This window comes from Terrapene carolina, unplaced genomic scaffold (assembly GCF_002925995.2).
Source record: "Terrapene carolina triunguis isolate 2854851 unplaced genomic scaffold, T_m_triunguis-2.0 Scaffold141, whole genome shotgun sequence".
NCBI lineage: Eukaryota > Metazoa > Chordata > Testudines > Emydidae > Terrapene > Terrapene triunguis.
In genome coordinates, this window is record NW_020664492.1 from 9563750 (window position 1) to 9580288 (window position 16539).

The window sequence follows — 16539 nt, forward strand, 5'->3', positions numbered from 1 at the left end:
TAAACAGGGCCGGCTCCAGGGTTTTGGCTGCTCCAAGCAGCCCAAAAAAAAAAAAAAAAAAAAAGCCGCGATTGCGACCCGCGGCTGCAATTCGGCCGAAGGTCCTTCGCTTCCAGCATGAGTGAGGGACCGTCCGCCGAATTGCCGCTGAATTGCTGGACCTGCCGCCCCTCTCCGGAGGGCTGCCCCAAGCACCTGCTTGCCAAGCTGGTGCCTGGAGCCGGCCCTGTTAGTAAAACACAGGGAAGCCTCTGGAAGGAAGATAAAACTCAATTTGTCTAGTCCCTTTGGAAGTTACTTTTAATTTAATTATGATGATCTAGGCCTACAAGTGTGCAATAGGTTTCTGAAAGTGTTTAAAGGATAATCTAAAACACATAAGACACAGGGTGAATGAAGAGTTTCAGTCCCCCAGAGCAAGAGTTTTTTTTCTTCCCACCTCTCCCCACCCACCAGGACTTGCAAGATCCACTATCAAGACTTTTCACCATTTTTCTACTTATTGGTCAGTAATAGGACAGGATGCTCTGACGAATGATTCCTTCCATAAAACTAATATTCGGTCACAAATTCCAAATGAATATGCCAGCCGTCATATAAAGCCCAATTGATCCCTGATTTAATCTTCATTATTTGGAGATTAAATTTGGTTAGGATTTTTTTCCATGGATGGGAATTGCACAACACCACATTCCAATACCTCTTCCATGAGTGGGGCACCTCATGTTTGGACCTTTTCGCAATCTGTGAGAACTGCAAATTTGCCCTCTATTGCTCCAGAGGGATGGTGGGAGATGACTCAGGGCGACATCCTTCTCCTTTCCCTCCTCCTGCAAGTCATCTGCAAGATTCATCAGGATCGAGCAAGAGTGATACTAACAGCCCCATTTTGGCCATGACAGTGCTGGTTCATGGACCTCCTGAAATGGTCTGCCTGCACATCGCTCTGCCTCTCCACAGAGCCGGATCTCCTCATTCAAGACCAGGGCCAGCTCCGGCATCCTAGCCCTCTTCACCTCACAGCTTTGTTTTTGGATGGAGCTCAAGCTCTGGCAGGGCCTGCTCCACCCCAGTGCATTGCAGAAGAACTGCAAAGCAGAAGAACATCCACCAGAGCCTGCTACCAAGTGAAATGAAAGCACTTCATCTCCTGGGCACACCATCAGCAATACCCACTCACGACGATATCCATACCTATTGTCCTGGACTGCCTTCTTGAACTCAAGATTTCGGGCCTAGCCCTTAGCTCCATATGCGTCCACCTGGTGGCATTCAGTGCCTTCCTCCACCCAATGGATGGCATTTCTGTGTTTACACACCCTACTACAGTCTGTTCCCTAAACGGCTTGCTCCACACCTTCCCTTCATTACAAAAACTCACACCCTTGTGGGACCTTAATCTTGTTCTCACTGCTCTCAGAAAACCGCCCTTTGAACTCCTGGTGATGTCCTCCCTTTCATATTGCTCCATGAAGGTAATCTTCGTACTGGCCATTACCGTGGCTAGATGGGTCAGTGAACTAGTGGCCATGATGGCTGAGCCCCCAGACACCATATTACACAAAGGCAAAGTGTCTTTGCATCTACACCCTAAATTACTTCCTAAGGTGGTGTCCAAGTTCCACCTCAATCAGTGTATACACCTCAGTTTTCTACGCTAAACCCTACACCTCAACTGCGGACAGACTCCTCCACTCCCTTGATGTCTGCAACAAACCCTTGACTTCCGAACATCATCATAACTCTGTTAGCAATTGCCAAATGATGCAAGGGCCACACCCTTTCCTCACAACTCATTTCCAAATGGGTCTCTGGGTGCATCCAGGAATGCTACAAGTTCAGCAACATGAGGCAACCTGATGTCATCACGGCGCACTGTACCAGGCTCAAGCAGCCATGTCGCCTGTGCACATTTTCACCTCAAATTACACCATTGCCTAAGCAGCAGCAGCAACAAATGCAGGAGTAGGCCAAGCTGTATTGCACTCAGTACTTTCACCCCCATTCTCGCACCCACCCTCCATGCTGATCACTGCTTGCCACTCACCCACATTTGGAATCCATATAGGGACCATCATTTGAAGGAGACGAGGAGGTTACTTACCTGTAGCTGGAGGTTCTTCAAGATGTGTGGTCCCTATTTGGATTCCAATATCTGCCCTCCTTCTCCTCTGCTCCACACCGGAATATTCAGCAGTAAGAAGGGCAAGGGAGAGGCGTCAACCCACATGGCCTATTATAACCTCGGACAGAAGCACGAGGCGACGCACAACGCATGCAGGTTAATGGACTCTGCTATGAAACCTTCCAGTGCTGGCACATGGCGCACATGTGCACCCATGTTTAGAATCCAAATAGGGATCCCACATCTTGAAGAACCTCCAGTTACAGGTAAATAACGTCCTCTCTTACTTACCTGGTAAATGCTCCTGTCAAACTTGCAGCTATAAGAGAAGAATTATTATTTTTCATTTCACATCTAGCCTCACTATTCTTATTGTAGATTTCTCTACACTTACATGCATATGACCAAATAGAATGGAGAGAGATTATTTTCTGACTTGCGCATCAAATGAACTCTTATCTATGTGTCAGTTGCAAAATGTTTTTACTGGTGGTGATGCATTATTCCCACTCTACCTACCACCTGATTTGTGATCAAGAGGTTGACCTTTGCCTCCAATTGGTCCATGCATGATGCCAGCCCCCATAGCCCACTTGTTAAATTTTCAAACACCTTCATGCTTCCTCCCATGCTGCCCCTCATGCTTCGGAGAAGCTCACCATAAACATGCACAAAGCTACCTGATTATCTACATTCAAAACTCTAATTTGCCATAATACCTACAAAATAATTGATAACCGTTAGGCTGCTGGTGTGCTGTGACCACTGCCTATCACCATCACCAATATTGTCTGATTGTTTCCTTTATACTCCATTGTCTGTCTGTCTGTCTGTCTGTCTGTCTGTCTCTCTCTCTCTCTCTCTCTGCTATCATTTGTCTTATACTTAGATTGTAAGCTCTTTTGGGTAGGAGCAATTTTTTTGTTCTGTGTTTGTACAGTGTCTAGCACAATGGAGTCATGGTCCATGACTAAGCCTCCTAAGGTGTGTTTACACAACATTTTGAAGCAAGCCTCCAAGTCTGGGTTGACAATGGGGCTAGTGGGCTTGTGCTAGCACTCTAAAAATAGTTGTATAGATAGAGCTTTGAAATTTCATCTCAGGCTCTGAAGCCTACTCTTTAGTATTCAGAGCCTGAGCTCCAGAGCCTTGCTCTATAATGCTGTGTAGACATACCGCTAGGTGCTACAATAATACAAATGAAGAAGAAAGAACCTATCTTAAGTCTCAAATCTCAGGCTGAGTTGCAGCATTGACAATTAGAAAAGAAAATCTTTTACTTGTTAAGGAATATACCATATTTTCTCAGTTAATAGACATAGAACATTAAAAATAACTGATACCCTTACAATGGCATTGTGTTGCTGCTCAACACTATTGTTTTCTCTTGTTCACTTAAAAAAAAAAATGTAAAATGGATCTACATGTCATATCACTTCAAGTGAGAAAATAGCACTTCATCCATGATTTTACACTGTATGCTATGAAACTGAAGGTTTCTTTAAATAAAAAGGTAGTAAGAAAAAAAAATCAAAATTCAAACTACTCTATAGGTTTAAAAACAAAAGCCTGCTTGCTCAGTTGTGTATTGAGACACCCATTAACTTGGGAAAAAAATGTTCCACCATAAAATATTTAAGTAGTTCACAGCACTGAAGAAATGCTGAAGAATTCAAAAGGAATTAACGAGACACAACACTTCAAAGAGTGGAAGACTGACTATGATATGGAGGAAAATAAAATGGAGAAAACAGGAAAAAAATAATCTTAGCTGCAGATATTTGAGCATAGTTTCAAAGCAAATATTGAAGTTAATAAGATTCAAACACCTTATCAGTAAGCAAAAAGGAGCATTTAAATCTTGACCATTACTGAGATGAATTATTAGTGAACACAATATTCATCTTTTGAACTGGGAAACTGTATGGACCAAAAAATAGTTTTCTTCTCTGTGAGAAAGACCAATAGTATGAGTTATGAGAATGTATATGTATTTGTCTGATTTTATTCTTGTCTTTAAGAATAAGAATGTAGCATTTTACTCGTGCTTAGTAAATACTGCCCCAGTTCAAATCTCTTCTTTTAGAGTAAGGCTGGAAGATTGAATGAAAGTGTATTAAGACCGAGTTTACATTTTTTTTTCCTTTGTTCAGTCATCTAGAGTTCATATAACCAGGGCAGTTTTGGAGCAATTTTTGTCTTTTGCAAAATATCTGGATGGATTGTCACATGGAGCACCTTTACTGAAGCAATTGTGTGATCACATCCTTTTTAATCCTGCTATTTGGATACATACCCCTGCAAAGGTATGTGTACAGTGTAAATGTGTTGTTGCTTCTTGTACTGTAAAGTGACATACAAGTTTTCCTTTACCTATGGTAATTAATGCAGCTTACTTTTTTAAAATGCAGTATTAAATATTTGTAATTGTAAACCAAAGGCAAAAAATCCTGTAATTTGCAGTTTTACATCTAACATGTATACTGAGTTTTTAATTGTTCATCTTTTCTGTTAGGAAATATGATAGAAATGATTACTCATCCCCAATAATAATCAACCTGCAGTTTTTTTCATGCATTGTGGTTTAAGACTGTATGAATGAAAATGAAATGCAAAATCTGAAAAATCATACTTCAAGCAGCCAAAATATGAGCCATTGGGGAAAAAAATCACTCATTCTATAATAATTTTAATTCACTTACTGTTAACATCTCTATTTAATATGAAAATAAGATTTAACTTTATATTTGTGGGCTATAATTTTATTCTTCAGGTGCAGCTTTCACTGTATACCTATCTGTCTGCTGAATTTATTGGCACTGCTACTATCTACACCACCATACGCAGAGTAGGAACAGTATTACAGCTAATGCACACACTGAAATACTACTACTGGGTAGTTAATCCTGCTGATAGCAGTGGCATTACTCCTAAAGGACTAGGTAAGTACAATACAGTACAATTCAATTTTATAACAAACTGATTATACAACTTTCTCATAATGAACAACGATAACAGCAATGGAAACGTGAGAGCTCGTGTAGCCGTTAGACAAGGAATTAGATGAAAGTTGATAATAGGTGCCAATGTGTGAAGCTGGCTGACAGCTTAAATACTACATAAATACTTACTTTCATGAAATATTAAATGATGTTTTATTGTACTTTATGCATCTCTTTTTGGGTACTTTTGAAAATAATCAATTTTTAGGTGTCTTCATAGATACCTGTGCTATATTTTTTAAAAAAAAAGAAATTTTTGATTTTCTGATTTTTATTAACTTGTCATCCCTCACATACGATATAATTCTGTAGTTCTCTATTTCTATAATACCTCTCTTCTGATTTGCTGCAGTTTGTAATAATTTTACAGTGCTCTCAGAAAATGCATTTTACATTGTGCCTGTCTTATAGGCAAAAGGAACCTTCACTGCACAAGATTTCACTTTTGCGTAGTGATAGACTACTGTCATAGGTGACCCTTAAAATTGCGTGGACAGCTCTGATTTTTGTCTCAGAGATCTCTAACGCCGTATTTTAAACTCAGTAATATTTTCTCTCTACTCTAATTTAACAGCATTTAGTCACATACAGGTTTTTAGCTCAGTAAGTAATTAAATGCAAAAACCACAATAATATATAAGAGGCTAAATTGAATCTATAGTATATGTGCAGGTTTTACGTACTGCAGTACTCCTGTTGCATTTAATGGACTACTCTTGTGTAAAGCAAACTTTTGGTTCAAAGGCTCTGAGAGCCACTGGAAGTTTACTAATTTCCTCCTCATCCTCTGATCTTTCCTATCCTGCTGACAAACTGAAAACTTAAGAGAAATTTTATTTCTGTGCTATAATAGTATCACACTGACATTTTTTAGTTTGAGAATACAGAAATTAAGGAAAAATATGAATAGTTTGGAATAACCATAAATTGTCAGGGAGCTGTTGGCATAATACGTTTTTTCCATTTCTTATGTTTATGAATAATAATGCAATTGCAGGGATAGAGCATCCCATAGAGAGGTATCCCCACTTTCAAAGTGAGGAGGCAGAGGATCTCAAAAGGAGTCACTACCAGAGCTAGGATTACACCTCAGGATTTCCTTGTTCCCAGCCCTCTGCTCATTCCTCTACATTATGCTTAGTTTTCTTTCTATGATAAAATGATAAAAAACTGCAAATGACTTTTTTGTGCTTACATTTTCCATTAAAGTGAATGAGAAGTCTATATAATAGTAAATTATGAAAACTACATCTGGTAACTGGTGATTAAGTAGAGAAATAGCTTTTCTATAGATACCCACCTCAGAGATTTCCCATTATTGTCTTGCTTCAAGCATAAGACCAAGTGGGAACTTCAGTAACTTCACAGTTTGGAAACTTTGATGCACCCATAGAGGTGCCTCTTGCGTCCCTCGGTCAGGTTCCTTGGGATGTAGAACCTTGGCAGTACCAGAGGGGCAGAGGCTGCAGAGTACGCTAGGTTCAGGAATTATTATCATAAATCATCTTACTCTGTTCTGAGCCCGGTGAGATGACTGTGTGGTAAAACCAACCAACCAATCAAACAAACCTCAAACTGATCTTTGTCTACACTACAGATTCCAATGTTGCTATTCGTGGAACACCATCCATTGAGGGTGCTAGATTCCAAAAATCATAGTGTCTGTAAGTCCTGAACTATGGTCTGAAAATGTGTCAAATTAATTCAGGGCTTTAAATTTGATATCGAAGGGTTTTTTCCTCTTCAGAAAATCCACCTCATACTCACATGACAACTTGTTATTGACCTATTCTCCATAATGTACCTAACTTTCTTGAATCTGCTTCAAATTGCAGACTCTGTCATGGGGTTTTCAGAATATGCCAGTCAAGCTCAGATAATATACAGTTGCTTTCAGTCTGTAGATTTCTTAACAATTTAGAGTTCAAAGCTATGGGACACTTAACAGTATTTCAGTATTTGTTGAGTGCTACAGTATGTGCTATCAGGTATTGTATTTCCATCAGCATCAAGATGCTAATAAACCTCAGCCTTTCCAAAGCAAGTAATGAGAGATAATTGGATGCAAATTAGTAGCACTATAATGTTGATGCCTTTAAAGCCTGTCTGCTAATGAATATGTTGGCAGTTTTATAAGAGACCTTAGAAGTGTAAGTATACCTAATTTTCAGTTTAAAATTAAAAAATTGATAGTGTTATGCTTCAAATAGCTTATGAAATACTGAAAAGGAATGCAAGAATTTCTAAATTTTCAATTTTATTTACAGTTTTAAAAATTGCTTAACTGATCACAATTTTGAAAAAATATAGAAATACTTGGATGGATCTGATTAATTTTTTGCACTTGAATTGCTTCAGTCCATATTAGCTATTCCATTTATCCAGTCCTTTTAAGGCATTGTGTTAAAGTTTAACAAATGCTTTAATAATTGTTTTAATGATTTTCTTTTAAAAAATCATTTTGTAGTCTTGGATTTATGTCTCAGAGGATTACTTACAGTAAAGGCAGAAGATAATTCCTATAACAACAGCTCTTGAATTGTAACATTCTTTCTTTGTGTTTTTATCACACTTCTCTGACTCACCAAATTTTAATCAAAGTGTAGTTTAGTATATAGTTTTAAGCAAAAATGTACTCACTGGCTATTATACAGTTATTTAAAAGTTTTTAAAAATTTAAAAAGAGACAACGTAGCTCACTTCTTTAAAAAAAATATTCCATATTCTCATTGTGTTAAAAGCTCAGCAGTCAGGAAGACAAGACCATTGCAGAGAAGCTAAATGAATTCTTTGCAACAGTCTCCAATGCAGAAGATGGGAGCTTCCCACCCCGAGCCATTCTTTTCAGGTGATAAACCTGAGGAACTGTCCAAAATTGAGGAGTCAGTACAGGAGGTTTTGGAAATAAATTAAACAGTAATAAGTCACCAGGACCACATGGTATTGACTGAAGATTTCTGAAGGAACTCAGATATGAAATTGCAGAACTACTAACTGTGGTATATAAACTATCACTAAAATTGGCCTCTGTTCCAGATGACTGAAAGATCTCTAACATAATACCAATTTTTTTTTTAAAAAAGGCTCCAGAGGTGGTCCCGGCAATTCCAGGCCACTAAGCCTAACTTCAGTACCTGGCAAATTAGATGAAACTATAGGAAAGAACAGAATTATCAGACACCTAGATTAACACAATTTTGGGGGAAAGAGTCAGCATGGCTTTTGTAAAGGGAAATTATGCCTCCCAAATCTATTAAGATTCTTTGAGGGGGTTCAACAAACATGTGGACAAAGGTGATCCAGTGTGTATAGTATACTTGGACTTTCACAAAGCAACAAGGACCCTCACCAAAGGCTGTTAAACAAAGTCAGCAGTCATGGGACAAGAGGAAAGGTCCTCTCATGGATCAGGAAGTGGTTAAAAGATAGGAAACAAAGGGTAGGAACAAATGATCAGTTTTCAGAGTGGAAAGAGCTAAATAAGGGAGTTTCCAATGGACCAATACTGGGACCAGTGCTGTTCAACATATTCATAAATGATCTGGAAAAAGAGGTAAACAGTGACAAAGTTTGCAGATGATACAAAATTAGTCAAGATAGTTAAGTCCAAAGCAGACTGTGAGGAATTACAAAGGGATCTCTCAAACCTGGATGACTGGGGAACAAAATAGTAATAGAAATTCAATGTTGATAAATTCAAAGTAATGCACAGTGGAAAACATAATCCTAACTATATATACAACATGATGGGGGTCTAAATTAGCTGTTACAACTAAAGAAAGAGATTGTGGATAGTTCTCTGAAAACAGCTCCTCAATGTGCAATGGCAGTCAAAAAAGCTAACAATGTTAGGAACAATTAGGAAAGGGATAGAAAAGAAGACAGTACATATCACAATGCTACTGTATAAATTCATGGTATGCCCATACCATGAATACTGTGTGCAGTTCTGGTCACTGCATCTCAAAAAGGTATATTAGAATTGGAAAGATGCAGAGAAGGGTAACAAAAATCACAGTTCCTCGGGGCCAGGATAAATTTCACAACAGCAAGGGCTGTCTTACCACAGGACAGATAGCTTGCACTTCAGTCATAACTGAACACTATGGTATTGCATCCAGCGACAACAGTACATACTTGCCTCATGTTGTTAGGGCATATGTCCAATGTACATATGTGATGCTGCTTGCCAGAGTTTGCCCAACGTCCCTACAACTCTGGGTCAGGTAAGTATACTCCCCCACAGAGCATCAATTGAGCACTATTTTAATTTGGTATTTTGCCCTCACAGTACCGACCTGGTGGCTGCATCCAGGCAGTGCTCAAAAGGAGTATCATTCATGACCCCATTGCCATCCAGTGCAAAAGTCACAGATGAGTCTGGGGACCCCCTCTGGACCACCCTGCAGATACAGGAACATGGATCCCAGAGGACATGAAACTGCACATAAAAGTCTTGGAGCTCAGAGTCTTCAGACTCACATGCAAGGCATTCTTTCTGATCTTATAACATTCTGTAGAATAGATACAGACAAACAGTACCTCAACAATATGCCATATGAGCAAGGGAGTGCCATCTTTTTCTCCCTCTTCAGGGAGGCAATCAAACTATGGAGCTGTTGCTAGCTGCATGGCATAATCCAGATAGCTCTCCACCTTCTGGGAGCCAAGAACATTTTCTATAATTTCCTAATCAGGCAATCTGTCAAGAATCAGAGTGGATACTGCTGAAATCCATCACCAGGTCACTATTCCATCAATGGTGCCACCAAGCACAGTGCTGAGTGCCCAAGCTTCTATTCCAGAGGAGATAGGAGCCACAGGATCTGTGCCAGACATTTTCCTTTTGTAGGGGAATCAGGGCCACCTTTACACTTCGCCCATGGATTCTGCTAATCCCCAGGATCATTGCCGAGGTCAGATGAGACCATGACAAATTCATTTGCACAGCTCCCTACTGACCGAGTGGCCTGTTGTCCACACAACCCCTGATCAGGCTCCCTGGCCACCCAGACCTGGTGTCACAAAATCAAGATAAAGCATTCCATCCAGACCCAAAGTTGCTGAAAATGATGGCCAGGATGTTGACTGGTTGAGTGCCATGGAAAGGGATGGCCACTCACCCATCAAGGAAATCTTGTCACAGAGCAAGAAGCTTCCCAGGAGGAAAACTCCTCCAAATGGAAAAGGTTCTTGATATGGGTGGCCCAACACAGCCTAGAGTTGGGGCAGGTTCCAATACTGGGGATTCTGGACCATTTGCTGCAGTTAAAGTATATTGGGCTTTCATTTAGTTCAGTCAGAGTCCATCTAGAAGCCATATCATCCATTGATATAGCCACTCTTGGTCTTCCCTCATCTAATGGTATCTGAATTCCTTAAAGACCTAATGCATGCTTATTCATTGGTTACGGAAATTACTTCAGGATGGACCTCAACATTGTCCTTTTGAAGCTTATGGAGTTCCACCCATCCGTGCTCTTCCCAGAGTGCTTTGTTCACCATCTGATTTTCAAGTGATCTTTCTGGTGGTTATCACCTTGGCCAGAGGAGTGAATGAGCTTCAGGCACTCATGCTGGAACTCCTTTATACCTTGTTCCATTGGGACAAAGTGGTATTGAGGCTTCATGCAAAATTCACCCCCAAGATGGTTTCTGAATTCCACTTAAACCAGCCAAGCACCTTATTTGTGTTCTTCCTAAAGCCCCATTCCAAACCTTTGATGTATCCAGAGCTCTTCAATATTGCATTGACATGGCCAAATCTTTCAGATTATCCTTGCATCTATTTGTGGCTGGCTTCACTAAAGGTCAGCACGTTTCATCAAAGACTATGAAAATGGTTAACACTTATTTCACTGTGCTACCAGTTGGCTAATGTACCTCTCACACTAAGGGACACTTACTTCACCACCCTCTCCAGTGGCTTGTCCACATAGAGGATAATAGCCTACTACTGCTAATAGTTCAGGGGTGGGCAAACTTTTTTTGACCTGAGGGCCGCACTAGGATTCGGAAATTGAATGGAGGGCCCGTTAGGGGAAGCTGTACCTCCCCAAACAGCCAGGCGTGGCCCAGCCCCCGCCCTCTACCTCCTCCATCCCCCTCCCCTGCTTCTTGCCCCCTGATGGCCCGGGACTACTGCCCCATTGAACCCCCCCTGTTCCCTGATGGCCCCCCCAGGACCCCTGCTCCATCCACCCACCCTACTCCCTGTCCCCTGACCGCCCCCGGAACCCCCACCCCTAACTGCCCCCCGCCACCCCATCAAACCCCCCTCTCATTCTTGAATGCTCTCCCCTGGGAACCCCCACCCCATCCACCCACCCCTTCTCCCTGACTGCCCCCCGCTGCCCCATCCAACCCTCCCTCCTTCCTGACTGCCCCCCGGAACCGCTGCACCCATTCAACCCCCCCATACCCTGCCCTCTGACCGCCCCGACCCCTATCAACACCCCCGCCCCCTGACCACCACCCCGAATTCCCCTGGCCTCTATCCAACCCCCCTGCTCCCTGCCTCCTTGCCGCGCTGCCTGGAGAACCAGTGCCTGGCAGTGTGGCTGTGGCTGGAGCCAGCCACGCCACCGTACAGCACAGAGCATGGGGTCAGGCCATGGCTCTGCAGCTGCGCTGCCCGGCCGCCCAGAGCATTGCACCGGCAGTGCGGCACGCTAAGCCTGGGGGGGGGGGGCAGAACAGCGGGGGAGGGGCTGGGGGCGAGCCTCCCGGGCCAGGAGCTCAGGGGCTGGGCAGGAAGGTCCCGCGGGCCATAGCTTGCCCACCTCTGTACTAGTTACTCCATTAGCTCAAGTGGTATAAGTCTGTGCTATGGATCTAGAGGTTACATTTTTTCTGATGACCCTTCTGGAGACAGTCAGTACGGTTCTATATGATGGCAATTCTATTTCTTCTTAAGTGTCTTCTGAATATTCCCACTTTTGGAACATGAGTGATTGGTGCTAATGAACAATGCAGCCCTTCTACTAGTAGTGCTTGTTAGACCAAATCATGCATCCCTCTCTAACCCCTCCCCTCAGCACTCCAGCATGTTCTGAGGGTGAGACTATAAAAAGGGGCTATAGTGGTTGCCATTTCAATTCTTGCCAACTTGCTGACCAAGATGAATTTGAGTCCTTCTCAATAAGATCCGTAACAGCTTAAATAAGTGCTCACACTTCTGAATCATCTCTCCCCTCCCCCACATGGAAAAGGACAGGAAAAAACCACATCTCTTATACTACAACTACAGGGAAGGAGGGTGAGGCAGCTAAAGGTAGCAAGAGGCTTAAAAAGCTTGGATAGATGTTTAAATTAATGGGGGGGGAGTAGTGAGGGGTCAATCAGCTCCCATCTCCCTTTGCCTGGCCAATGGGAGGCAGAGAATCTCTGAAGGAGTAGGAGCCCCTCCCCCCCATGTTCCCAGACATGTGGTCCCCCCATCTCTGGGGCTGTCCACCATACTGTGGGTCTGATCAAGTTTCCCGCTCAGTGAAATGGGTGGGTGGCTTTGTATAACAAAAATACAAAGTAAGGTTCATAAAATGAAAATATTTTTATCATAAGAATTCCAGTGCTTGAATGTTACCATCACTACATTTTAAGTGGCATTTGGTATTTCAAGATGAAAGAATGAAGCCTGTTGTCTGTGACTAATAATTTTACTGTAAGAAACTGAAAAATGTCACAGTATGGGAAAATGGCACAAGACATTTCATTGTCCGAGACAACTGAAGCTCTGAGCTAATTTGACATGAGGCTTTTTAGATTCGGAGGAAATTTTAATGGAAATTTTGCCAATTTCAGAAATTCATTGTGGATGTTACAGTGCATTCAAATAACTTATCTTTGGAAGCATGAAATGTCTCATTAAACTGTAAACCTATTTATTTTAGACATTTACAAAGCTTAATGTTTTCTTGTTTTATGGACATTATTACTTGGGGAGGTAAGGAAATACATTTTCTTTAATATTAGTACAATAGCTTGATTTAATATCAGCGACAGACAAAACCTGCTTTAAGGCTTTATTCCTGTGTAGTGTCTTAAGAAGCAAAATATGGATGGTTTTGTGACCTTCTAGTTAAACGAATATTGTCTAGAGCCAATGGATTTGTAAGTTTATATAAGAAGTCTCTCAATACAGAAACTATATTTGTCATCTCTGTATACGTCTCTTGAAATGGAATTGCAAGCACTTTGAATTGTTTCAAAGGTTGATTAGTTTATGTAGCTTTGTAAATATTTTGGATCTGCTGCTTGGATACTGCTTTGTAATTTCAAGCAACAATGCTCATCTTTGGATTTTGTACAGTAGAAATTAAGGCTTAATTTCTCAAATCAACACTTTAAAAAAAAAAAAAAAGTATGTGGTTCTTTAGAAATTTAGCACCTCGGAACACACATCATCAGCACACTGTACATTGAGACAGATCTACAAAGTGATTTTTTTACTATTTACTAGCAATACAACATGGAAGGAAATCCAGTTTTATACTTTAAATTGTGAGTTTTACCATTTAAAGTTGTGTTTTGTAACTGTTCTTAACCAAGAATCCACCAAACAATCATAATGGATGGGTTTCTCTCCTATGGCAGTTCAAGAGTAGAGCTGAGTGAATAATTGATTTTTTTTTTTTTTTTTTTTTTTTTTTGTTCAGTGGCAGAACCAAAAACTGTAGGGGGGAAATAACCGCTTTGAACCGAAGCTGAATTGTTTTGTTTGTTCTCACTAAAACAAAACAAATATTCAGGACCTTCTAAATGTTTCAAATGTCCTTTCAAAACATTTTTTACAAATGTTCTATTTTTTTCTTTTGCAGTTTTTCCCCCAGTTGAAACTCTTTGCTGAATTCAACCCCAGTGTCCCTCCTTCTCTCCTTCACTTGAGCCCCTCTGACATCCTCTACCACCTATCATCATTTATCCCTCCCCCTCGATGCCACCCCACATCCCTTTCAACCTTATTCTCCACACTCCTCCTCCTGCCTCACCTGCCAGCAATCATTCACTTTTTTTTAACAAAAATACTTTTGATTACATTCCTCCACCCCAACAAAAGCAAAACACTTTCCAGTCATATTTTAGCAATATGCTGTGTGAATTTTTCCAGATTCCTGCCCTAGGTGGCACTTGAACTGACACTGGCTGGAGGCTAAAAGTTCTGTTAACTCCCCTGTCCATGCATGCCCAGTGTAATCTGTCTGGGGCATGAGCCTTAGAACTGCTTGACGCATGCATCACTGGAGAAGCAAACTTTTTTCCAAACCACATTTTAATTTGATTTCCCCCAAAGGGCACATTGGGCCATGCACTGTGTTGGGGTAACTCCTGAACTTTGGAAACTTTGATGCAATGATCTGAGTCCTGGTTTGATCTCTCCGTCTGTGCAAAAAAGCATTGCCAGAATAGGTTAACAAAAGCTGGGGTGGGGGAACCGCATCTCAGGAACCCCTCCCCTGTACTCCCATGAAGCGCACCAAATTTCAAGGCAATTCAAGTAACATTACAGATCTTAGAGCATTTAAAATAGTCAAACTTTAAACAGAAATCTGGTCTTAACTTTAAACTACAGCAGAGCTGCAATTCTGCTATAATCATACTCTGTTCTGTTAAATCTCATGTGATAAAATGTCAAGACAGGAGATTTTCACAAGGTTGGATATTTATAGCCATAGTGTATAAAGACATTTAGCAGTAGGCATTTGAGAGTAAGGTTCCTAACAGTTATATTCCTTCCCTCTTAAATTATTTTTCTGTGGAAATTGTAGGAAAGAAGATAGTTAACTCTTTTCTATTTCTTTATGATGGATGATGCATTTTAATGATTGTATTACAAACTGAGTATTCCTCAAGTTGCCCAGGTAACCTCGGTGGTATGTTTCTGCTATTTACATTTTTATTTGAAGTTGCACCATTTCAAAATGTGTTATATGGATATTTACAACAAAATCAAGGTAAGGACTTAACAGTCAATCCCTGAATGTTGCAGTTTAAATTAAAAATCTTAACATGACCTGGAAAGAAAAAATGATAGTGGTCATAGAATATCAGGGTTGGAAGGGACCTCAGGAGGTCATCTAGTCCAACCCCCTGCTCAAAGCAGGACCAATTCCCAACTAAATCATCCCAGCCAGGGCTTTGTCAAGCCTGACCTTAAAAACCTCTACGGAAGGAGATTCCACCACCTCCCTAGGTAACCCATTCCAGTGCTTCACCACCCTCCTAGTGAAAAAGGTTTTCCTAATATCCAACCTAAACCTCCCCAACTGCAACTTGAGACCATTACTCCTTGTTCTGTCATCAGGTACCACTGAGAACAGTCTAGATCCATCCTCTTTGGAACTACCTCAGGTAGTTGAAAGCAGCTATCAAATCCCCCCTCATTCTTCTCTTCGGCAGACTAAACAATCCCAGTTCCCTCAGCCTCTCCTCATAAGTCATGTGCTCCAGACCCCTAATCATTTTTGTTGCCCTCCGCTGGACTCTTTCCAATTTTTCCACATCCTTCTTGTAGTGTGGGGCCCAAAACTGGACACAGTACTCCAGATGAGGCCTCACCAATGTCGAATAGAGGGGAACGATCACGCCCCTCGATCTGCTGGCAATGCCCCTACTTATACAGCCCAAAATGCCGTTAGCCTTCTTGGCAACAAGGGCACACTGTTGACTCATATCCAGCTTCTCGTCCACTGTAACTCCTAGGTCCTTTTCTGCAGAACTGCTTCCTAGCCATTTGGTCCCTAGTCTGTAACAGTGCATGGGATTTTTCCGTCCTAAGTGCAGGACTCTGCACTTGTCCTTGTTGAACCTCATCAGGTTTCTTTTGGCCCAATCCTCTAATTTGTCTAGGTCCCTCTGTATCCTGTCCCTATCCTCCAGCGTATCTACCACCTTTGAGGAGCAGTGGGCGCTGTCCGGGGTTCTCTGCTCGGTGTCCCCATCAGGTTCCCTTCTTTTGACCCTTTGACCGCACTCCTGTCCCTGTTTTTACATTAGTTGTCCCCCGTAAAAAAAAAGAAAGAAAAAAAAATCTACCACTCCTTCCAGTTTAGTGTCATCTGCAAACTTGCTGAGAGTGCAGTCCACGCCATCCTCCAGATCATTAATGAAGATATTGAACAAAACCGGCCCCAGGACTGACCCCTGGGGCACTCCGCTTGAAACCGGCTGCCAACTAGACATGGAGCCGTTGATCACTACCCGTTGAGCCCGATGATCTAGCCAACTTTCTATCCACCTTATAATCCATTCATCCAGCCCATACTACTTTAACTTGCTGGCAAGAATACTGTGGGAGACCGTATCAAAAGCTTTGCTAAAGTCAAGGAATAACACATCCACTGCTTTCCCCTCATCCACAGAGTCCGTTATCTCCTCATAGAAGGCAATTAGGTTAGTCAGGCATGACTTGCC

General features: G+C 41.6%; 1 protein-coding gene across 1 annotated transcript in view; it reads left to right on the forward strand.

Annotated features, from left to right (window-relative positions):
- LOC113406807 (neurobeachin-like) overlaps positions 1-16539 on the forward strand; it is a 942582-nt gene that overhangs the window by 223920 nt on the left and 702123 nt on the right. The window contains exons 12-13 of the mRNA XM_029911985.1: positions 4279-4431; positions 4899-5067. Coding sequence (XP_029767845.1) covers positions 4279-4431; positions 4899-5067 — 322 coding nt within the window. The remainder of the gene's footprint in view (positions 1-4278; positions 4432-4898; positions 5068-16539) is intronic.